The sequence below is a fragment of the Bos mutus genome, chromosome 2, assembly GCF_027580195.1.
Source record: "Bos mutus isolate GX-2022 chromosome 2, NWIPB_WYAK_1.1, whole genome shotgun sequence".
In the NCBI taxonomy this organism is placed as follows: Eukaryota; Metazoa; Chordata; class Mammalia; order Artiodactyla; family Bovidae; genus Bos; species Bos mutus.
Window position 1 is genome coordinate 41,712,000 of NC_091618.1, and position 24,083 is coordinate 41,736,082.

At 45.9% G+C, this 24,083-nt stretch overlaps 1 protein-coding gene across 2 annotated transcripts in view; it reads right to left on the minus strand.

Annotated features, from left to right (window-relative positions):
- Window positions 1–3,813: 3,813 nt before the first annotated feature.
- Window positions 3,814–24,083, minus strand: part of NRP2 (neuropilin 2) — a 119,904-nt gene continuing 99,634 nt past the window's right edge. For both annotated transcript variants that reach the window (XM_005904763.2, XM_005904762.3), the window contains exons 16-17: window positions 9,479–9,529; window positions 3,814–7,132 (exon numbers count right to left, since the gene is read on the minus strand). In XM_005904763.2, coding sequence (XP_005904825.1) covers window positions 6,828–7,132; window positions 9,479–9,529 — 356 coding nt within the window. In that variant the 3' untranslated portion in view covers window positions 3,814–6,827. The remainder of the gene's footprint in view (window positions 7,133–9,478; window positions 9,530–24,083) is intronic.

Here is a 24,083-nt window from a genome sequence, read left to right on the forward strand (position 1 = left end):
CTGGAAATAGAAACGTGAATGCTCAAGGAGAGGTGAGATGAGGGGGTGGAGGAGGGAAAAAAGGTGAAGAAAAAAGGTCGATCCAGAAAGGCCGCCTGCCAGGGCCCTGGAGTCAAGGCTTGGCAATGCGGCAGGGCTGCCAGCGGGTGCTCGGAGAGGCTGTGCCTCAATTCCCAGCGGAGGCAGTCAAGGGCTTCAGGATGGAGATTTATTAGCAGAGCTGTGCTCCGCAGTAACCTGGCTATGGATGGCTCTGAGAGGCTGGGCAGCTGTGGAGGCTGCAGCCTGCTCTTCGCAAACAGAGCCTCCTGGCTTTCCAAGGGAGGTTTGTTTGAATTAGGGTGGGGGGGGGCCACTCCTGACCACAGTTGCCCGAGCCTGCTGGCTTGGTGAGGGGCCCAGAACAGAGCACCCCCAAACCACCTGCCCCACTCCTGAGCTTTACCTCTCTGCTGGTGGAGGGCTGTTCTGGGTGCTTCTGTGTATGTGTGGGCCAGGCTGGCTCAGGTGGCTTCTCTGCAAAGAGAGGAGCTCTGCCTACCTGGTGGCATCAGACAGAAGGAGGGATAAGGAACCACTCGCCTATGGCCAACGGTCTCTTTCTGTTGTGGCCCTTGGAAGCCGGCTGTGATACCCACATCCGGCACACACAGTTGTCCTATTGGGTTTTCTGGCTGGGAAGAGAGAGGACCCAGTTGTCCTTTTCTGGAGAAGCTACAGAAACAACTTGACCCATGGCTCCCTTGGAGGTCCCCGGCCCACCTCCAGGGAGAACAGGGAAGGTGTGTGCTTCCACCAGGAGCTCCTCACAGGGGCACCCGGGAGAGCCAGGACAAGGACTGGCCTCGGTGGGTGAGCAACAGGCTTGGGGCTTCTAGGAGGTGGGAATCCAGGGACCAGCCAGCCGAACCTCTGCCACAGTCCTTGGGCTTCATCGGACCCTTCCCTTTTGTTGATGGGAACTGGCGGTTAAAGTTACTGTGAAGCTCCTGGGAGGAGGGAAGGAAGTGGAGAGGACCAGCACAGGTAACATTTCCTATTCTAATCGGCAACCCTCTCCTCACACACCCTACCCCCAGGGGAAACATTTCCCTAGGAGTTCTGTTTAGTTCGGCCTGCAACCGGATGCTGAAGCCTGTGAGAACTGGAATAGACTCATCTTTCCATGTCTTCTTTGAGTGCTCCCTCCCCCATCCCCATCACCACCACCAACGTTGCAGGGGCAAAGGAGCCTCGGGCATCCAGATGGATCCTGTTCCCCTTAAGGATGGGCCTGTTCCAACTTCATTTCACTGCCTCCCCTGAGGATTCTATAAACATTTCCAGAAGGATGCAGATAAGGGGGAAAAAAAAAAAGATCTTATGTAAACACTAGATGGCTAGGGACCAGGAGGTATTAGATGGTTGGAACTTTAAAAATACCCACAACCTCGACTAAAGGAAAGTAGAAATTTACTTTCATTTTAACCTCTGTTATTGCTGCTAGGGTCAGTAAAACGGTAGAAGCAGGCATCTCAAGAGACACATGATATGATGAAGATCGCAAGAGAGGCTGAAAGGGAAGCTGCAGAGCTATGGCTGGGGTGACCTTACTGGCCAGTGAAGAATGCGGATGGGTGCATCTGAGGGCTGCCTTCTCTACACATTGTTGTTGTTCAGTCGCTCAGTCATGTCTGACTCTTTGCGACCCCATGGACTGCAGCACACCAGGCTTCCCTGTCCTTCACCATCTCCTGGAGTTTGTTCAATCAAACTCATGTCCATTGAGTCGGTGATGCCATCCAACCAATCTATAAATTAAGGAAGGCCAAAGAATGATGCAAGACAGCAACTCCTCACTGCCTAAAGAATCTTATCTGGCTGCCCAGTCTCCATACCCTCCCCACTGATGATCATGCTTTCATAGCCCCACCTTGTGGGCCTAGGAACAAGCTCTTTCTATTAGCAGGATCTCTATATGCTATATCTTCAATTGGGAAACCTTTCCCCAGGTACTTTGCTTATCTCAGTCTTCCTTGTCTTTTCAGGTTATCACCTAAAATATCTGAAATATCACCTCCTCAGGGAAGCTTCCCTGATCAACCTTTTAGAGGGAGCCGCCCTGGTAATTCTTTTTAAAAATAGCTTCTAAGAGATATATTGTATTATATCAGATTCATTAGGTTCATTAAGATAATTTATTGACTATAAAAGAGGTAAGTTGTATTTAATATAATTAACCAAAATTCTATAACATTGGGGCTTCCCCAGTGGCTCAGCAGCTGAAGAATCTGCCTGAAATGCAGGAGACACAGGAGATGTGGGTTTGATCCCTGGGTCGGGAAGATCCCCTGGAGGAGGAAATGGCAACCCACTCCAGTATTCTTGCCTAGAGAATTTCATAGACAGAGGAGCCTGGTGGCCTATAGACCATGGGGTCACAAAGAGTCAGACACAACTGAGCATGTCCATACTGTAACATCTGTGTTAAATAGTTGTGCTTTACAAATAGGAACTCAAGTGACACAAATATTCTGCCTTCAGGATCTGGCAATTCTCTATCAGAGCTACATGTTTATGGCCTTCACCGAATTTACCAAAAGCAATCCTTATTTTATGTGTTTGGCTGTTTGCTTTCCGTCCACTTGACTGAAGTGTAAGCTCTAAGAGTTCACAAAATCAGGACATGCTCAAAAGCATTTCTTGAATAAACAATTGAACCAAATGTGAACTGAGCTCAGGAAGGGGGCAAATTCAGTTCAGGTACACATCTTCAAGTCTGCCATATATGTGGGGGTGGAGCGGGTAGGCTGAGAAGTTCATAGTCAAGCTTTTCACTCCTCCTCCCCTGGAAGCAGGCATCGCCTAGGAGTATACTGGGTCTCCTTTAGCTTTCCCTGGCCAAAGTCCAGTTTGTTTTGAATCCAATAACCCACAAGTGAAAAAATCTCTGATCATTTTGTGAAGCCAGGCTACTTTTCCTTTCTCCGAGACCAGAGGTTCTTGAACTCAAAGGTGCATCTGAACCCCTGGTGGATACAGGTGTGCTCAGTTGCTTAGTCCTGTCCGACTCTAGGACCCCATGGACTATAGCCTGTCAGGCACCTCTGTCCACTGGATTCTCCAGGGAAGAATACTGGAGTGGGTTACCATTTCTTTCTCTAGGGGATATTCCTGACCTAGGGATCGAACTCAAGTCTCCTGCATTGTAGGCAGATTCTTTACCACTGAACCACTGGGGAAGCCTGGAGGGCATGTTAAAATGTAAATCTCTAGGTCATCCTCCCAGAGTTTTTGATTTAGTAGATGTAGGGTGGAGTCTGAAAATGTACACATCCAACAGTGAGGCTAATAGTTCCGGTCCAGGGACCACACTTTGAGAAGCACTGTTATAGACCTCGAAATCACCAGAGATGTTGACAAGCAAATGTTTCAATAGACAGGAAACAGCAGGGTCAAAAATCACAGGGGACTGGTGATGTCCAGGACGGAGGAATGTTAGTAGGGCTCACAGTCTCAGAAATCTACCAGGCAAGTCTATGAGCTGAAATGGTCTACTTGGCCAGATAGCTCATTACCTGCCCATATCATATTTTCACTTTATAAAAAGCCAGCTAGCCAATCTATTTACTAACGGCATGTAAAGGTGCTAAGAAGCATTATCCCAAGAGAGTGACCAACCATCCCGATTTGGCTGGGTTGGAGGGGTTTTCCAGGACCACAGGACTTTCAGAGCTAAAACTCAGCAACGTCTCAGGCAAACTGGGATGTTTTTGGTCACCCAAGGTGAACCTAAGTCTCTTTGTCTCCAATAAAAAAATGCAGAAAAATATCTCTGGTATAATGTTTATTTAAATAGTAATCTTAAAAAGGTTTTATACAAATCATATAAACACAGTTTGACATTGTTGTTTATTTTTTACATTGAAGAATCACAGTAAAAGCTCTCAAGTTCCCTTGATCTGGCTCAGCCAGTGGATGGTCAAATACCTTTAACAGCTAACCTTGGAAAAGTTAACCTCATGTGTGACAGTTTAACTTTTCCCCTTGTTTTCTTGCCATTCATGCTCATTCCTCGGACCCTCATTCCTGTCAACTCCCCATGCCCACACCTAAGAGAGGAAGCAGCCCTGTGGTCCTGTTGACCGCCTAGTCCGGGAGAGCGTGGAGGTAATGTGTCATTCAGTACAAGGCATAAAAGGAGATCAATACTGTGAGTTGGGTTTCCCAGGGGGAAGGAGTCAAGGAGATGGGTCGGTGAGCCTACCTGCAGATAGCAACAACAAATGCACCAGGGTGTCCCCTGGCCAGGTTATAATCGGGGTCCTGTCTTACAACAGAACAGCCTCCAGGGCTGGTGAGGTATCTACATGTAGCTCTGGCTGGCCTGCTTTTGTTTAGCATCCGGAGCCCACTCAAGGGCTCAAACCAGCCAATGGTGAATATGGATATAGGACATTAGAGGGATGCAGGTTGAGTTGTACATAACTGAAAGGTGAACTGCGGGTCGGAGACAAGGCTGGTCTTTGGGGAGTTGATGAATGGCCCACGGGACTTGAGAAGGCCAGGGCCCTCAGTGTCAACTTTTGAACTCTCTTCTTCTGCAGGTTAACTCTGGAAACCCTTGGACGTGCTAACTTCTGGAACACTAAGTTACACGGGAAGGCGAAGAGGAAGTGGGCTAATTAAGAACTTACTTCTGCCACACACTCAGCTCAGGAGGGCCTGAAGCTAAGGCCTTGGGCTTGACAGCTTCACTTGTCACCTCTAACTACCACTGTGCCAACGAGTGCCAAGATCAGCAGTGACACTCGGGCCTAGGTCAAAGTCACAACACCACCACTGAGTCCCACGTGACCATTCACATACACAGTAGATATAGAGAACTCAAAGACTGGCAAAGACACACACACATAGGAATAAATAGCTGTTGGTATGAACTCTCCCTCTCTTCACACAGAACACTGTGACATTACCATTTGAACTAGCATTTTCATAAGTTAACATCGAAAGGAACCAGCCGGTCCCATTCACCCTTCCCCTTTCACCTAGGTATGAGACAAATGACATCGTGGGTGACCATAGCAGCAAAAAATGGTCTGACAGTTCACCACTGATTCACAATAGGCTGGGCATACTGTTTGGGTTTCAAATGTATTTCCAGCACACAGGCAAGCTGTAGGCGTTACTACAAAATCAAGATTTGGATCCTGGCGTGGACAATCTTCTCCTTCACACAGTTTCATGCGATTCCAGATGCCTCCCCTTCTAGAGCAGTTGAGAGTCATCTAGGGCTATGATTACCACTCGGGTGGCAGGCCTTACTCCATCCATAGGATGAGTGGTGTGAGGGAAGCTGGGTGTGGAGCCACTGGGTGAGGGAAGAGGAATAGAGGAATGCCTTAACTCGTATGGTATTCACTGATTTCTACATAGAAGGAAAATACATTTTTTTCTTCATTTTTCAAGGCACTTAATAAAAAAAAATACATAAATTGGTGTGTGTGTGGGTGGGTGTATGTAAGAACACAGGTCTCTCTGGGGTTGAAGCAGCATTAGCATTTTGGTCCACAGGGCATGCAGACTTTTGGTTAGAAGCAGCTCTCAGGCATTGCAGTGCTGCTGATGCTTCTGAAAGGTGGAGGTGGTGGCTGTCACCCCAAGGAGAAGTCTGTGTTTACTAGCCTAACAGAGACGGATATATCAGAATGTCTTTTCCAGTCCTCTCAGTCTTTGCGATCACATGACCACAGACGATGGACTTCTTTTTCTCTCTCCACTGTTCTCTTCCTTTCCCGTCAGTTGTCACTAGTGATGTCTCACTGATGGACAAACATACTGATAGCTTATATTTCCCCCGCCCCATCTCAGAGAATGTCAAACAATGCTGTTTCCTGGGGCTTAAGAGACCTGACAGTGAGCGTGTATGCATGGGTGTACATGTGTGTGCATGCTTGTATGTGTGTGTGCGTGTGGGGCACGTGTGTATGCTTTAGAAGAACAAGGACGAAGGAAAAGAAAAAGCAAAACCACCACCAGAGGCCCCACAAAGTAGCCTCACAGCCACACGTTCTGGGTCTAGACTGAATGAATGGCTCCTATTCACAAAGCACGTTAAGGCTTGTCCGCTTCTAACATGGAGGCGCTTCTACGGATTTTGACGTGTGAAGTTTTCTTTCTGGTTTGTTTTAAATCGCATATAAGAAAGAGCTGTTCATGCTGACCCTAAAATGGCAATTTTCCCCTGGATAAAAAAAGTTAAAGGCAACAACATCCTACCGAAATGCTAGGACTGGAAACGGCAGCTTGTCAAGTTGGCTGGCAGAAGCTATACCACAGCAAATCCCGGAAGTCATGAGACGATCGGAGGGTGGGATAAACTGGACGGCTTTTTGGGGGAATTTATTTTCTAAAGATGGAGAGTCTGAAAAGACTTTTTGCTTTCCAAGCGTTGATTAGGAAGAAAAAGCAGAGACTACTGATCACCACTCTGCTCTATTCTGGAAAAGTCATTCTCTTCTGCCTCTTTGAGTTGCTCACAGACCAAAGAAATAAAACAGAATTAGTAACAAACTCACAAACAAAATAGAACTGTGACCACCAAAGAGATGAGCACCCATCCTTGTCCCAGCAAATGATTCAGCCACGTGGTCTCAGGTGGGTCCCAACCCCCTGAAAGACTGCATTTCCCTGCTTCCCTCGACTCGCCTGTTCTGTCCACACCTTCAGTATTCTGGATCGGTTGGATCGAGATTATGGCATTCAGTTTCCAAAGGGAAAAAAAATTGTAATTTCCACTAGCCCCTCTTGCTGGAATGAAATGTCAGGTGCGATTTGGGTGCAATCTGTCAGGCCTCTGAGCAGCACTTCTGGTGGTTCATCTTGACCTTGTGCTTGAGGCCGTCGTAGAGCTCGAAGTTGTAGTTCTCCAGCGTGGTGCAGCTGCGGGAGCTCAGGCCAGAGTAGGAACAGGTGCAGTAGAGCAGAAGCCCCGCACATGTGGCCCCGAGGAGGACGCCCAGCGAGCTCATGGCAATGATGGTGATGAGAATGGGGTCTAGAGTGTAAAGCCAACTCTTCTCTTTGTCAGCCAGAGGGGCCCCAGACCCGGAGGTTGGGGAAGAAGAGTTGCTCCAGTCCACTTCGTAGTCATCTAGGATGTAAAGGACACGAGAGACTGCAGACACTGCTTCTTTTAGAAATAACTGAGACTCCCCCCATCCCAGTTCAGAGGTTTTTCAGAACCTGAGGCTGAGCTGTTCGACACTGGTACTATACTGAAAGTGAAAGTCGCTCAGTTGTGTCTGACTCTTTGTGACTCCATGGACTATACAGTCCATGGAATTCTCCAGGCCAGAATACTGGAGTGGGTAGCCTTTCCCTTCTTCAGGGGATCTTCCCGACCCAGGGATCAAACCCAGGTCTCTTGCATTGCAGGTGGATTCTTTACCAGCTGAGCCAAAAAAGGGAAGCCCTGCTTGGCTTCAAAACCCAGCCCCACCTTGTCCTAGTTGTGTAACCTTGGGCAAGTTATTTGGTTTCTCTTTGCCTCAGTTCATTCATCTGTGAAATGGCACTACTAATAACCTCACAGGGTTGTTAGGAGGTTTGAATGAATGAACATTTGCACAGTGCTTGGTGTCCAGCACAAAGTAAGTATGGTCTAAGTATCTGATACTTAAACAGTCTGAGTCAGAGTAAGTGAGCTTAGATTTTCACAGGGTGCCTTTAGAGCTCTTGGAATGGCCCTCTGTTCTGTACACCCTTCTTCCTTTGTCTCCTTACCCCTTGTCTCCTTACCTCCAGCTGCTTCATGTTAAATCAAAGAACAGGCTGAGACTATTTCAACATGACAAGTTCTCCAATTTGGCATTCCTGGCCACCCAAGCAGTAGATTTTTTTTTTTTTTTTGATCCACCAGGCCTCACGACCTAAACTTTACCTTACTGCTATGTGTTACAGATTCAGATGTTGAATTCTGACCCCTAGTACCTCACAGTGTGACCTTACCTTGAGGATAGGTCTTTACTGAGGTAGTCAAGTTAACATGAGGTCCTTAGGATGGGCCCTAATCTAGTATGACCAGTGTCCTTGTAAAAAGGGGAAATCTGGAGGCAGATACAGGTGGGAGAATACCATGGAAACATGTAGATGGCCATTTACAAGCCAAGGAAAAAGGTTTGGTCCACATCCTTCCCTCACAGGCCACAGAAGAAGCCAGCCCTGTGGGTACCTTGATCTTGGACTTCTAGCCTCCAGAACGGTGAGAAAATAAATTTCTGTTGTTTAATCCACCCAGTTTGCAGTATTTTATCATGGCCACTCAAGCAAACTAATGTATTTCTGTAGCGTGATCAAGGCATGACCACATCTCTGGCAAATTTTGTGGGATTTCCTAATAATCCCATGAAGAAGGCAGGGTGATACTATAATTTGAAAAAAATAGATGAGGAACTGAGGCTTTGAGAAATTAAGTGATTAGGTAACTCACTCAAGTGCCCAGAGTTAGCAAAGAGTTAAACTAGGACTAGAAATCAGGCTTTCTGCATCCTCATCTTTTACTCTTTCTACCCCATCTAGGGCTTCTGCTGCTTGATCTATCACAGCCTTTCTGTGAAGGCCAGTTGTGCAGCTTTGCCCATAAAAGGAACGTTAGACCAGGCTTTGCAGGGGGAGTCTGCATTCAGTTAACAAGGTGCTGTTTGGGTTAGTCACTCTGTTTCTATAACTACACTTGAAGTGTTTGATTAAGGTCAAGTTAAAAAAAGCAGCTCTATAAACTGCTCTTCTTAAAGGCATCAGTCTTGGTCTAAAGCTGCTCTTTGAGGCGAACCTTAGTGATCTCTCTTGGAGATCAACTCCGGTTCTCAGAGACGCCTAGAGAGACCTGTGCTCCTCTGAGTGAAGGAAAGATATTACATCTGGGTGTTTGCTCAGCGCCCCTCCAGTCAGGACTCCTGCTTCAGCCTCATGGAATATGTGTATTTGAAGTAGGAAAACAGAGCTTGGAATAAGTATGAAAAATGAGATAGGTAGTGTGGATGAGACCTAAATCCTGCAACGAGCCCCACCTTGGTTCCTGAAAGCCATGGAATCAGAAATCTCAGCAGGCCTGAAGGAATGTTCACACTGACAGTTATCCACTAAGCCCTTTTTGGAAGTAGGTCAATGGGTTCAAGCAGTGACATGTATAGAGGAGCCTCGCTTTCACTTCTAAAGGGTTTATTCAGATTTGAAGTTCATCGGTGTCAAAAGTTGCCCCAAGTAGGGGACCTATTTCAGATTAGGCAGAGGAAGCTCAATAAACTTTCTAACTCTGTAAATTTGACTTTGATAGAGAAATTGATGGCTTCTTCATTCCTCTCTGGATTCTTGTCACATATTTCTGGCTGATAGTTCTGAATTCTGGCCCTCCTATACCCTGGGCATTATTTTTGTTGATAGCTTTATAGCCAAACTTGACTTTCATGATTATCTTCTAAATCATAATAACACTTACCATCAATTTCATCCTCGTAGCCCTCTCTCCCATGTATTTCTGGGATGTCCACTATAACAAGAAAGAAAATTTAAAAAAATCAGTCATAACAGGTTTGAGTGGCTAAAAGGCAGAGATGCCACCTTGCTGAAAATGACTCCCCAGCATTGTGGGAAGCTAAAAAATCGCATCTGCTTCTAGATCATTTAGTATTGCAGATTACTGGATCCGTCCCCCTTCAAATGACTTGACTTTACTTCCAACAACCAGAAGAACAGAAACAATAAGAAAGGCCTTAAGTGCCCAGTAGATGCTCTCTTGTATCTTTATAATAACTGTTATTTACAACCAATGTAGGTCTGAGTTTTATCTAAGGCAACTTCAGTCGTCTCTCATGTCTATCATCAGTCACATGACTGTAATGTTCATCTGGTATAGCACACGATCCCTCCTCATGAATGCATCTAAGTGGACACAAAGCATAAGAGTATAAAAGTTTCTCCTCTGGATTGCAATAAATGTAATTTAAGTCACATTTCATCATTATATGTTTTAATGTATTTATAGAACTAGAACTGGAAAGAATGTTATAATGCCTGTCCACCCCCACATATCCATGCTAATACTTTTCTCTTTCCTTCCCAATCTATTTTTCCCATTGGCTTTCTTCACGGTTTAGAATAGATCCAAAAAAAAAAAAAAAAAAAAGATCAAACATAGGCACCCAACCTGACTCGCCCAGGCTTGAATAGAGCTAAGTTAATTTACTCCGAATTTTCTCCAGTATTATCACTGTCTATCTTTTTCTTTTTTTATGATAATTTTTTTGGGGGAAGCGGGGTGGCTAATACAGGTCTCTATTTACTTTGCTGTCCATCTTATAGAAATCAGAGCCAATGGAAATTACCTGTCTAAAAGGGTAAAATATTTAAAAAAGAGAATCAAATATGTGGTGAAGAACAGGGTCTTATCATTTCTTCCTGTCTTATGAGTTAATTATGCCTGTCCCGGCTATCAGGTCAAAGTGGCACCAGCGAATGTATGTGGCCCTTCAGAAATTTCATTCAACTCAAAGTCAGGTGAGCTACCTTGATGTCAGCACTATAAATTTATATCCAAAAAAGTCAAGACTGAACACAAACTCAAGCTTCCAAAGAGCTAAACTATCAAACAAGAGGAACAAAAGGACTTCAGACCAGCCTGAACATCTCCCTCATCCGCACAAAATCTCGGGCAAGATCTACTTGATCATGACCTGAACTGAGGATCGATCCATCACTGCCATGCTTGGCATTCAGTCTTTCTCTGGAGGCAGAGGTTTTCATTCCGTTAGAAGTCTTCCTCATTCCTGGCCAAAGTGCTAAAGCACAATCTCATCCTCTTCGTCACCAGTGAAGGATGTGTAAAACAAAATGCCAAGACCCCACTGGAAAGGATGAATGCCACGTGGCACCGATCCTCCATAAATCCAGTCTGTTCCTGGCATGTTTGTAGCACAGCAACTCGTACCTGCAAGCCCCGCCAACTTCCGCACCTCAGTGCCCATCCCTACACTATTCTCCAGGCTTCTACAATGCAGGCTGTGCCCTTGGAATGAAGACGGAAACATGAATCAACAAGAGGCAGGTGGTATCTGTCATAGGGATCAAATCAGGCTCATGGAAATTAACTCTGAGTTTTTTTTTTTTAAATCTTACAAGAAAAACAAACATGGAAGAAAACCATCACATTTCTAACAATTAATCATATTTATGGGATGCTTATGTCTTAACACCTTCATGGTTAAAAGAAGCAGAACACTGGATAAGAAAGAATATGTGGATCAACCCAGGATGAAAACTGCAGGGCTCCTGCCAGTGACTTTTGGGCCAAATCCTGTTCTTGCTTTTAGGGATTCCGTCTCTGCCAAGGATGTGACAAAGTTTTGGAGGCTAGAGTGCCATCTTGCTCCATCTCACACCCTCAGGGAAGAATTCTTAACACACTATTGATCACCAGCTGGAAAGGAGTGGATGTGGCATTGATCTTGGAGGAAAAAAGGTAAGAGGATGGTAATGACTATGAGAACATTTTGTCCCAGGAGATCACAGCCACTTGTCTCTGTGGGCAGAGGACTGGATGAGATGACCCTCCCCCCCGCCCCCCCCAAAAAAGGTCCATTTTTAAGGTTCTATGAAATTGATTACCCAGATGTGGCTGAGATTTCTGCACCTGGAGGATCAAAGGCTACTTCAGGTGAAGAACACTTTAGAGGCTTGACTTGGCTTTTTTCATAATCACTGCTCCCAGGAGTTTGGGTGAGTGGGAAGGGGTCAAAAAAAGGATAAGTTAATCAACATTTTCAAAAGCGCATCTGTTCATGAAGCCTTAAAGAAAGAATGACCCACTGGGGAAAACCCCAATAAAGGGAACATTTGTACAAAAAGCCATTTACTTTGATAGCAATTTTCTCTAGTCCCTTTGCTAATATTCTTGATATCTGTGTTTGGTTAAGAGCTTTCTTTCTCAGAAGCCTCTTTGCTCTTCATGGGCCACTTTCCTTTTCTGTTGAGGCCAGGAGAGAAACTTCAGCCTGTTTCCTCAGAATGCTGGCAGGGTGTGTGGATGTCCACTGGGTCCCTGTAGTTCTAGTAAAGAAAAGGCAAGGGTGGGTTGGAAGGAGGAGGAGTGAGCCAGGAACTCAAGGCAGAGACTGGAAGCAGCACCTTCCCAGGCAGGGGACATAACAGCCAGCGAATGAAGACCTGGCTGGAGAAGAGAGGCAGAGCAAGGACCTGGAACTTAACTTTTTAAATGAGGAAAAACTTGGAGAGGACATTCCAGGACTCTTTTAGGAGGTGTGTGTGTTTGTGAGTGGGTTGACGGAGAGTGCAGTGAGCCCCACCTTTAAAAGAACGCAGATCAGGAATGCATCTTACCACCCACACGACTTCCACTTTCAACCTTTGTGCTTACATGACCCTGCTTCCTTCTGGGCCCCCGTGTGGATTCAAGCTCAGGTCAGTCTGACTCCAAAACCTGAATTCTGACTCTCAGTACTGTACTGGGGCCAGAGAAGACCCTCTTCCTTCAACTCCTCCACCTGCGCACACAAATTCTCTGGCTATGGGTGGAACAGTGCATTTCACCTAAATCATCCCTGTGTGCGTGTGTGCTCGGTCACATTCGACTCTTTGTAGCCCTCCAGGCTCCTCTGTCCATGGAATTCTCCAGGCAAGAATACTGGAGTGGGTTGCCATTTCCTCCTCCAGGGGAATCTTCCCTACCCAGGGATCAAACCCACGTCTCTTGCATTGGCAGACGTCTTCTTTATCACTGCACCACCTGGGAAGACCATTCCCATAGAGAAAACAGTCTGCCTTGTCTTCATCCCAGTGGGCTGGATACACAGTGTCTGGGTGTTTGCCTGCATTGCTGGCTCACCACTTTGATGGGAACTCACCAGGACTTCTCATGAACGTGAGGATGTGGTGATCTGAAATTTGGGGCTTCATGTTTTTCATGATAGACATTATCCAGAGAGGGAAGGCAGGCTTTCATTGTTCTTCATAGAGCAGTGTTCACTTACTGACTACCAGCCAATCAGCCAATTCTCATTAAGAGGGTCGACTACGTGCCAGGGAGCCATACAGAGGAGTTTGGGAAATGAAGATGTATGGGACCTGGTGTCTACAACTAAGGCCCTTCAGTGTGACTGGGAAGCAAGGACTCACCATGCCAAAATAGCACAAAAGAAAGGGGGCTGTTGCGGAGGGACCTCAAAGTGCTGATGGAGTTGGGGGCAGGGATTGGGCAAATGAGGGTGGGCCACTGCTGGGAAAAATGTGGGAGGACGAGGCAGCAGCTTTGGAATGGAGGCTGCTGCCAGGAGTGGGGAGAGGATGGGGAGTCCAGCTCCTTTCTCTGATGGGTATGGACTGTCTCAAACATGGCACCTGAGCCTTTAAGCTTGTACACTGATCTCTTGGTTTGGGGCGTGAATTCATTTTTTTTAGATCCACTGAAGAATTCAAACAGATTGCCTTGCCTGGTCACAGATCTCCTCCTTATATGTCCCTACATCAGAGTCACGTCTCTGCCCACCTCCCTGCACCGGCTACTGCAGACCAGCAGAGCAAGAGGAAGAAGAACTCATGAGTGCCTGGAAGGTAGCTGAACAGAATTTTGAGAAACTAAGTGATTAGAGTAGCCACTACTTAGAAAACAAACAAAAAACCCAATTCAGGAAAACCTGGTCATTTTCATATTGACATTGCATCTCAGGCCAAATGGTCCACTCGTTTCCCTTAGCATTGCGGAGAGGTGGGTTAGGTACCCAGTGAAGAGTGAGTCAAGGTCTTACCTGTCTCCTATTATCCTGATTTTCCTATAGTGGCTAGTTACTAAGACATCCTCTGGACTGTTCAGCAACCCCCCTCCACCCAGGAAGAGTTGAATATTCTCCAGCATCCTTGTCAGTAAATTGCAAAGGTACAGCACAAAAGAGGAACAGCCATACCAGTCACGAACCGAGCCTACTCTAGGGAGATGTGTATCTCCCAGAGGGGTTTGGAACACTGCCTGGCAGTGTAAGACCACACATGCCAGGCAGGGGAAATACCCCAGACACTCCAGCCTGCAAGTGGAAAATTCCCCCCGAGTGTGGTGTAGGTCTCAAACAAAAATGCTTTCTCTCATTTAGATTTTCCTTCCCACCCTTCCTCTCTCTTTACACACACACAGACACACACACACACACACATTTTGCTCTCTCCCTCATCTTTTTCTTTCCCTTCCTAAATTAGGATCCTTTGGGGTTAGAATGTTTTTCTGCAGTTACAGAAAAATTTGACCTTCCCTTTCACTACATCTCTCATATGCTGTGGTCACTGCAACTGTATTTTCATTGACATTGTTCTGTTTAGTTTTTATATCAAAAAAAAGAGCTTCACAAGATCACTAAGAGAGTGAGAAGTCTGCCCCAAACCACTGGCTGCTTTTAGATAAATGGTTGAAGATCATCCTCGGGTCACTTGCACACTGATCAGGACACCAACATATGCTTGCTGGCTTTTCTCTGAAGAGTTTCTTCCAGGCCAGCTCCAAGCAGTGGCTTGAGAGGCCTGGTGGGAGCAGATGACAGATTGGCCACCCAGAACATGCAGTGGACACACTCAGGACTGCACCTGGAGGGGAGCACTTCGGGATATGGAGGAGCACTGGGCTGGGAGCACTGCCCTGGGAGCGGATTGCCTGCTCATCAGAGTTCCACCACTCCACTCAGGTGTGGGGGCTAGGATGAGCATCTAAGCACCCTGTGTCTCAGCTTCTTCCCCTGTACAGTGAGCACCGGTGTTCTTTCCTGCCCAAAAACCCTATTGTCTTTATAGGAAGACAATGAGAAAGCTACGATGGTCTTTCTTTTGAGGGCTGCCTGAAAAGACCGATATTAGATAAGGCAGCTTTTGCAGAAAAGAGCTCACTGCCCCAGTCTTTACCCCAGGTCTGTCCTCTTCTGGGTGTGTCCCACCTGAAGTCGTCCACCTTAAGTTCTGTGGGGATGGAGAAGACCATGCAACAGACAGGCGGGGGGAAACCACGAGACCCCACGTTTTCAATACTTGCTCATTTGGCTTAGAAATCAATCCTGCTAACTGGCAACTGAAGAACTGACAGATCAGGTAAATAGTGTACCAAATTTGAAGACTCCACCTTAGCTAAGGTGGGGCTGATAAAACCAGGTGAGAAGCCACTTAAACCACATGTCCACTCAACCCATCAAACTGCAATCAGCAAGACAAGGATCAAAGACATGCCTACACAGGAAATCATTGAAATCATTCATTTTCACAGGTACCAAGTGTCATCACTTCTATTCAAAGAGGAAGAAATTGAGGAAGGAGAGTAGAAAAATGCAATAAGTCATTGAAGAGCTCAGCAGCAGACCTGAGAGTCAGCCACATTTTCGACACCTTGTTTGGGGCTGTGATTTATTTGGGATTAGCTCTTGGCCACTGAGAGTCCTTGTTGAGTTTGATTCCAAGTTCCTGAAGCCCTCAGGTCAGTTAAATCACTGGACCACTCACATGGGAGTAGCCTTCAGAAAATCCTCTCAGCCACTTTGTTTTGATCCCAGCAGGAGAAGCAACACTGTGATCTAAACAAATGAGAAATCATGAAGGGCTAACAGATATTTCTTGGCTCTTCAATGTGTTTAATTTGATTTACTATTTAGTATTGGCTGAAGGTTCCTACTCCCTACCACACTTAATTTCCCTAATTCAGTTTGTTCATCCCCAGTTGCCATAAGGAGCCAAAAGTTCAGATGTAGATCAAAATTTTGCCAAAACCCCTCCATTAGAGTCAGGCTACTTGAGAGCCCTTCATCCCGTGCTGGGTTTGGCTTGAATTTAGAAACACCACCAGAAGATCTTTTATCATGGGTTTTTATCTCTTGAACTATAGCCAAATGTATGCAAAGTCATGGAAAAAATTTTTTTTGCAGTTTTCAAATGGTTTCAAGCAGGAAAAGAAAAGGGGGCTTGATCTGTGATATTTAAGAAGACTTTGAACATGATTTTCAATTATTTTTAGTTGAATTATCAGAAGGAAACACTAAAAAGGACTGAAAATATAGACTACAAATGAGAAGGTTGTGAAATGACCTAATAATACTTTCAAGTGTGGAGGCGGATGAGCATCTGAGGCCAGAATGGCTCCACTGAGCCCCAATAATCCACATGAAAATAAGAAAAAGGAGGCAGCCAGTAAAATGTTTAATTATAGATGGAGGCTTCATGATTGTGTAGGCTGGAAAAAACCCAGTAATGCTGATGGAGGAAAATTCTGGAATCTCTCCTTTGCTCTGCTTGTTGTTGTTCAGTTGTGTCCGACTCTTAGACCTGCAGCATGCCAGGCTTCCCTGACCTTCACTATCTCTCTGAGTTTGCTCAGACTCATGTCCATTGAGTTGATGATGCCATTCAACTATCTCATCCTCTGTCATCTCCTTTTCCTCCTCCTTCAGTCTTTCCCAGCATCAGGGTCTTTTCCAATGAGCTGGCTCTTCACATCATGTGGCCAAAGTATTGGAGCTTCAGCTTCAGCATCAGTCCTTTCAATGAATATTCAGGGTTGATTTCCTTTAGGACTGACTGGTTTGATCTCATTGTTGTCCAAAAGACTCTCAAGTCTTCTCTAGCATCACAGTTCAAAAGCATCAATTCTTCAGCACTCAGCCTTCTTTATAGTCTGACTCTCACATCCTTACATGACTACTGGAAAAGCCATAGGTTTGACTAGATAGACCTTTGTTGGCAAAGTGATATCTCTGCTTTTTAATATGCTCTCTAGATTTGTCATAGCTTTTCTTCCAAACATCAAATGTCTTTTAATTTTGTGGCTGCAGTTACCATTTGCAGTGATTTTGAGGCCCAAGAAAAGAAAATTTGTCATTGTTTCCACTTTTTCCCCATCTATTTACCATGATGGGACCAGATGCCATGGTCTTTGTTTTTTTGAATTAGGTTTTAAGCCAGCTATTTCACTCTCCTCTTTCACCCTCATCAAGAGGCTCTTTAGCTACTCTTCGCTTTCGTTGCTCTAGATCTTTGAAAGATCAGAGATGTTCTTCATTACTGTAAGTGGAAGCCCCAACTTTAGGTTTGGTCTTCTGTATAAATGCAACAGGGCTTCCCAGGTGGCGCCAGTGGTCAAGAATCTGCCTGTCAATGCAGGAGACATAAGAGAGGCGGGTTCAATCCTGGAGTCAGGAAGATACCTTGGAGGAGAGCATGGCAACCCACCCCCATATTCTTGCTTGGAGAATCCCACGGACAGAGGAGTCAGGTGGGATACAGTCCCTAGGGTTGCACAAAATCGGACGACTGAAGTGACTTTGCACGCACGCATGCACACGAAGGATCTGACATGCTTTTCTGGTGGGAGGCCTTGGTGGAGGGAGGTGAAGAAAGTATAAGGATGCCCGAGGATGAGAAAAGGGGCCTCCAAGAGAAGGGGAAGATGGACTTCCCTGGTGGTCCAGTGGTTAAGAATCCATCTGCCCATGCAGGGGACATGAGTTCGGTCCCTGATCCAGGAAGATTCTACCAGATGTGAAGCAACAAACCCCGAGCACCCCGACTACCAAAGCCTCAGTACCTGGAGGCTGTGCTCTGCAACAAGAGAAGCCACTGCAACGAGTAGCCCTTGTACTGCAATGAAGAGTAGCCCTTGCTTGCTGCAACTAGAGAAAAGCCCTCACAGCAAAGAAGACTCAGTGCAGCCAAAAATAAAAAAAAAAATTCAAAAAATACATTAAAAAAGTAAAGACAGGAGAGGTGCAGAAGGGGAACAGTGGGGGCTAAAGATGAACCACACTCAATCCAATCGCGCATAGGTCAGTGGGGACAGGTCCTCCTTGAGGAAAGAGGATGTGACAGTGGCCTTGTCAGGTGTTCAGAGCCAGGAAGCTACGGCAATGGTGAGGGCTAAGGCTTCCCATAGACAGCATTACGAGCTTGTGCTCCTCGTCTTCAGTTGGCCAAGGCGGATGAAGCACCATGGGGCTCCTTGGGCCCCCCACATCAGCCCCTGTCTAGGTCCTAGTGGCTATCTTTTCACCTCAGTACCAGCTTCCCAGGTGGTGCTGGTGGTAAAGAACCTGCCTGCCAACTCAGGAGACATACGAGATGAGAGTTCCATCCCTAGGTGGGGAAGATTCCTGCAGTAGGGAATAGCTACCCACTATATGCAGATGATGGAGAAGGCAATGGCACCCCACTCCAGTACTCTTGCCTGGAAAATCCCATGGATGGAGGAGCTGGTGGGCTGCAGTCCATGGGGTCGCTAAGAGTTGGACATGACTGAGCGAGTTCACTTTCACTTTTCACTTTCATGCATTGGAGAAGGAAATGGCAACCTACTCCAGTGTTCTTGCCTGGAGAATCCCAGGGACAGGGGACCCTGGTGGGCTGCCGTCTATGGGGTCGCACAGAGTCGGACACAACTGAAGCGACTTAGCAGCAACAGCAGCATATGCAGATGACACCATCCTTATGGCAGAAAGTGAAGAGGAACTAAAAAGCCTCTTGATGAAGGTGAAAGTGGAGAGTGAAAAAGTTGGCTTACAGCTCAACATTCAGAAAACAAAGATAATGGCATCTGGTCCCATCACTTCATGGGAAATAGATGGGGAAACTGGAAACAGTGTCAGACTTAATTTTTTTGGGCTCCAAAATCACTGCAGATGGTGATTGCAGCCATGAAATTAAAAGATGTTTACTCCTTTGAAGCAAAGTTATGACCAACCTACATAGCATATTCAAAAGCAGAGACATCACTTTGCCAACAAAGGTCCGTCTAGTCAAGACTATAGTTTCTCCAGTGGTCGTGTATGGATGTGAGAGTTGGACTGTGAAGAAAGCTGAGCACCAAAGAATTGATGCTTTTGAACTGTGGTGTTGGATAAAACTCTTGAGGGTCCCTTGGACTGCAAGGAGATCCAACCAGTGCATTCTAAAGGAGATCAGTCCTGGGTGTTCTTTGGAAGGACTGATGCTAAAGCTGAAACTCCAGTACTTTGGCCACCTCATGAGAAGAGTTGACTCACTGGAAAAGACTCTGATGCTGGGAGGGATTGGGGGCAGGAGGAGAAGGGGACGACAGAGGATGAGATGGCTGGATGGCATCACGGACTCGATGGGCATGAGTTTGAGTGAACTCCAGGAGTTGGTGATGGACAGGGAGGCCTGGTGTGCTGCAATTCATGGGGTTGCAAAGAGTCAGACACGACTGAGCGACTGAACTGAACTGAACTGATAGCATTCTTGCTTGGAAAATCCCATGGACAGAGGAGCCAGGTGGGGTCACAAAGAGTTGGACACGACTGAAGTGACTTAGCACACAGCACACACACCAGCTGTCACAAGTGCCCTAGAAAGCGATGAGGAAGACAACGCATCCCCCAAGGTCCTTGTGTCCCTTCTCCCAGCCCCTTGGTGGCAGTAGGGAGACGCAAAGAGAGGAAAATTTTAACAGACTGTGCGGAAATGAGCCTCGGTAACCAGCAGGCTGACTGAGAACAGGGCTTTGGTCAAGGCCACCTCAGGTTCAAAGCTTTCTCTGCATTCCCTTCATTACTAGAGTTGGTCGCTCTCTAGCGAGTTCCAGAGGACTCCAGTTCAGCGTCCAGTTAATGAGTCCTGCTGCCTGAGAAAGAAATTGCCGCTATTGAAAGCCAGACCTGGAGCCCTATCACTCCTCTTCCAGATGAGAGCCTTTGCCTTTGGGTACATCAGTTAATGATACTACAAGGGTTCAGTTTTGCACAATTACACACACAAGACAAAACAAGCTTGTGGTGTGTGTGTGTGTGTGGTGACATAGCTCTAGCTCACCCACATCTTGTTCTTGTGCTGCTCCCCGCAATTGAGCCGTCAAGAGTTATACCCCCCTCCCAAAGAATTATACCCTAGCCTCATGCCCAAGAGGCAGGAGTCCTGGATTTTTGGCAGGTTGGAGAAAGTGCAAAGATCTCCTGTATGGCTGTCACACTATCCATTATGCTCAGAGTCACACCACTATGACCACTTGGTCTAAGCGCACAGTAGAAATCAGGGTAACAACTCTTAAAAGAAATGGTGTTTTGGACTAATGGGTCTTTTGGCTTCTCTTCTACTTGCCATTCCTTACTGGAGCCACTTGGGGCTAGTAGCTTCACCTGTACATTGAAACCTCCCACTGGAAAACCACCTTATCTACTACCCTTCCTCAGGTCACATTAGCCCTGAAGCTCCTCAGAAAGGAGCTGGGTGCATCCTTCCAGCTGGGTAAGCCTGCTCCTCTCAGGGCCGTGGTCATGGTGGGGGCCCCAGGTACGAGGTCCCAAAGACTGGGGCCTTTCCACTGGCATGTGGGCTGGCTTGTGGCCGTTGGAATATTTTTGTCTGTAGCACAATACCGTGCATTGACCTTAAAGAATGTTTTTTTACATGAATTTTTTAGTAGAAAACATAAATAAATAACAGCAAGGCACAGCACAGTCACTCTTTGAAGAAACCAAGTGGAACTCATTAATCATGGAGAACAGGGCTCTGTCTGCTGAACTCAGGGATAGAATTAACTCCCGGGGCACAGTGGCCACAGTCCCAGTGAGCTGCGACTTATAGCCAGGCTCACATTCTCCACAAATGGGCATTGAAAAAGTCCCTGCAATTAAGATTTCCTCCGGTTAAGTGTCCTAAAGTTTTCCCTTGCAAGCACTCCCCCTAATTTAGAGAGACAGAGACAGAGATTATGTGGCTTGTGCGCATGATAGGGGATATAAGGCAGGCTGTCCACTAGCTTGTTAGCATCTCAGATGGAGGCAGGTTCACTGTAAAAAGTAGACTCCAGGCTTCCAAGGCGTCTATTATAAAGTGTAAACAGGCACAGTACTTGACCCACATATTCTGTTCCAGAGAAATGTGAACAAAGAGGCAACTGTAAGGATGTTCATTACAGTACTGTTTATCATTGTAAGGAAAACTAGACACAACCTGAATTCCCACCAGCAGGGAAGCAGTTAATAAACTATGGTACATCCACATGATACAAAATGCTGGACCACATTTAAAAAGGATTGTGTAAGCTTGTTGGCATGCAACAAAGTAGCCCCAAGACTGTCAAATGAAAAGAAGCACATTATCCAGCCAGGCGATCCAATGCTGATACTGTTTATGTGAAACCAAAGCAAACTGCATAATTAGACATGAACATATACATTTGTAAAGGTATAAAACAAGTCCTGAAATTATATACCTTGAACAATTTCTCATGGTTCCCTCTGGGAGGGGAGTGGGACTGGTTAACAACGAAATGAACTTTAAAAAAAAAAAACGATTTGCAGTTTTTGAGGCTATTGCCATGAATAACTCTCAAGTTGAAAAGAAATGAAAGGAAGCCTAGTCAGATACGAACCTAAAGTTTCCCACAATGACCTTCTTCAGTATCAATAACCACTCTGGCCATGAGCCTCCAAGAATAGGTGTTTTCTCCACTCAATGACCAGTCCTGCCTCTGGCATGTCTGTTGCTGACTCTTCAAATGGCCTTTCCTATTTCTTGGCTTGATGCCCACGGGACTTTAGTTTTATTGGGAGCTTGGAGGTCAATGACAGCAAAGCACAGGAACAACTATTTTATTGGAAATAGAGTAGAAGGATTCTGGGTCTCTTGCTCACTGGCCTTGGGTCAAGAATGGATTCTGCTGTTTGCCCTGAAGCACCAAGACTGTGCATTGTGCCAAGCAGAAACCATACTAAGAGGGGGTCTGTTCTTTGGCAAGTGCCCAAATCATGTGTCCATTCCAGGCTTAAGTTTGGGGCCAAAAGGAACTCCTTCCTCCACACAGTGCAAACGTAGCCTGGCTGTGGCCTGTGGCCCGATGCCTTCTGAGGGTCCAGGTGTCTGATGATATCTAACCTGAAGACATACTCCAGTGCACTTGATCTGTGTCAGGCTTCATTAAATCCTACACTATTCCTAGCCTTTAGTTTATTTATATAAGGCGATCTTTCCCCTGCTGATCATAAGGCCATCAGCTGGTGCTTCTCCTCTCCCCTCCTTTTCCTCTGGTTGGCTTTGTTTTGTGTTTTCTTTGGGCCCTCACTGAAATGGATGAAAGGCAAATTACAGCTGCAAGAGCCCCAGTGATGCACACAAAGAGAAAACAAGCCGCACCTACAGATCTGCAGTTTGGCTCAGATGTGGAGATCACAAAGCGGACAAATTAAAACTTAAAAAATGAAGCTCTTTTCATCAGAGATGATAGAAAGGCCAACAACATTTGTGCCAAACAACTGCACAGTCTGTGAAGAGAGGTGATGAAAACAACCCAGGGCCATAGTCGACTGGCCGGGGTGTGGGTATCTGGGCCAGGAGGGCAGGGTCTTGCTTCAACCACAAGAATGCACATTTAAACCATCATAAAGGGCCAGGTAGGCGCCAAGACAGATCCAACTAGGCCTTGACATCTGGTGTTTATGATCCATGGAAATACAATTTCTATAACATTTATGCTTGGGTTAGGTCTGAAATACCATACTGATAACAGTGCTGTGTTGACGCCTAAGATCAGAATTGTAACAGTCTCTGCTCTTTTGGGGAAGAGAGAGAATGTGTATAGACCAAGCCTTGGGATCAGAACCAAGGCAGGAAAAGCAATGGTGAAATTCTCAAAGGTGGCTGCAAAAACAGTAATGCTAATAAAGCATACACGATGGCTAATTTAATTCACTGGCAAATCTGGTCCCAGGCCAGCTTATGAAAATGTTGACTAAGCCTGACTCTTTGTTGGAAATAAATGCTTCTGAGATGTTTTAATTTTCATCCTTTGCTACCGGGAACAAATGGCTTTAAGGATAGCCAACTGCTATGTGGACAAAATGGGTCATGATGCTCATCGTTAGAGGAAAAAACAAGGCTCTGCTCATGGACATTCAACTCTATTCTCCTGCAGAGGACAGACAGTGACATCTCTAGTGAGCCAGCTGTAGCGACTGCGGATCTGAAAACCCAGAAGCCTGTTTTCTTTAGCACCACTTGGGCAGGTTGATAGCTGTAAAAAGCACTTCTTCCTGGCTCTAGGTTTAGAAAGGAAGAAAAGCAGGATCCTGGCAGAAATAGGCTCTTTTGGACCTGCTCCTTTCCTTGGGGGCCATTAGGAATATTCTCAGACTCTAAGGGTTTGGGGTTGATACTTTTAATACACCCCACAAATATAGGGGGGTGGAAAATTCTTCCATCATCACTTTTGACCACTATCTAGAAACACTGAATTGCTGTGAGGCTGTCTTTCCTAGATCTTCTCTTTTTCTTTCCCCTAATAACTCTCTGATAAAATATTTTATATAACTATGTCACTAAATATGGCCTTCCACAATGGCTCAGTGGGTAAAGAATCTGCCGGCAGAGTAGAAGACACAGGTTCAATCCCTGGGTCAGGAAGATCCCCTGGAGATGGGAATGGCAACCCACTCCAGCATTCTTGCCTGAAAAATCCCATAGACAGAGAAGCCCGGTGGGCTACAGTCCATGGGATGGGGTTGCAAAGAGTTGGACACGACTGAGCACATAAACTCATAGTCATAATTCATGTTACTAAATATTCAATAAAGAGAACCAAATACTCATCAAATACTTCTGAAAAGATCTGGCTTTTCAAGTAAGTTTCCCCAAGTTCCTCTCCTCAAAGTTTTTATAGAATATTCCTTTTATAAAATTTTCCACCATGATATTTCCAGGTTCCCAGTAATCATATAATTATCTTCATTACTTGCTCCAAAGTCTGGAATATCTTTGAGCCTTGAACATACTGTAAGTTCCCGTTTGGTCTGGGAAAGTGCTCATAAATTGGAGATTGACGTCCCCGTGGAAGTAATAATTTGGTAGGCAAGGGGTAAGATGTTGCCACTTCTTCTCCAAAGGAAACTATCTGTCTCTGCAGAGCTGAGAACATGATTCAGCTTTGCTAGTCCCAGCCCCTGGGGCCTTGTGAAAGTAGAGTCCCATCTCCAGGGATTTGCCATCAAGAGAAATTTTGTGGAATCACATGGAGTAATTTAGCACTTAGCAACTTTTGCAAAATCCCACACCAATCATAAAAGCTG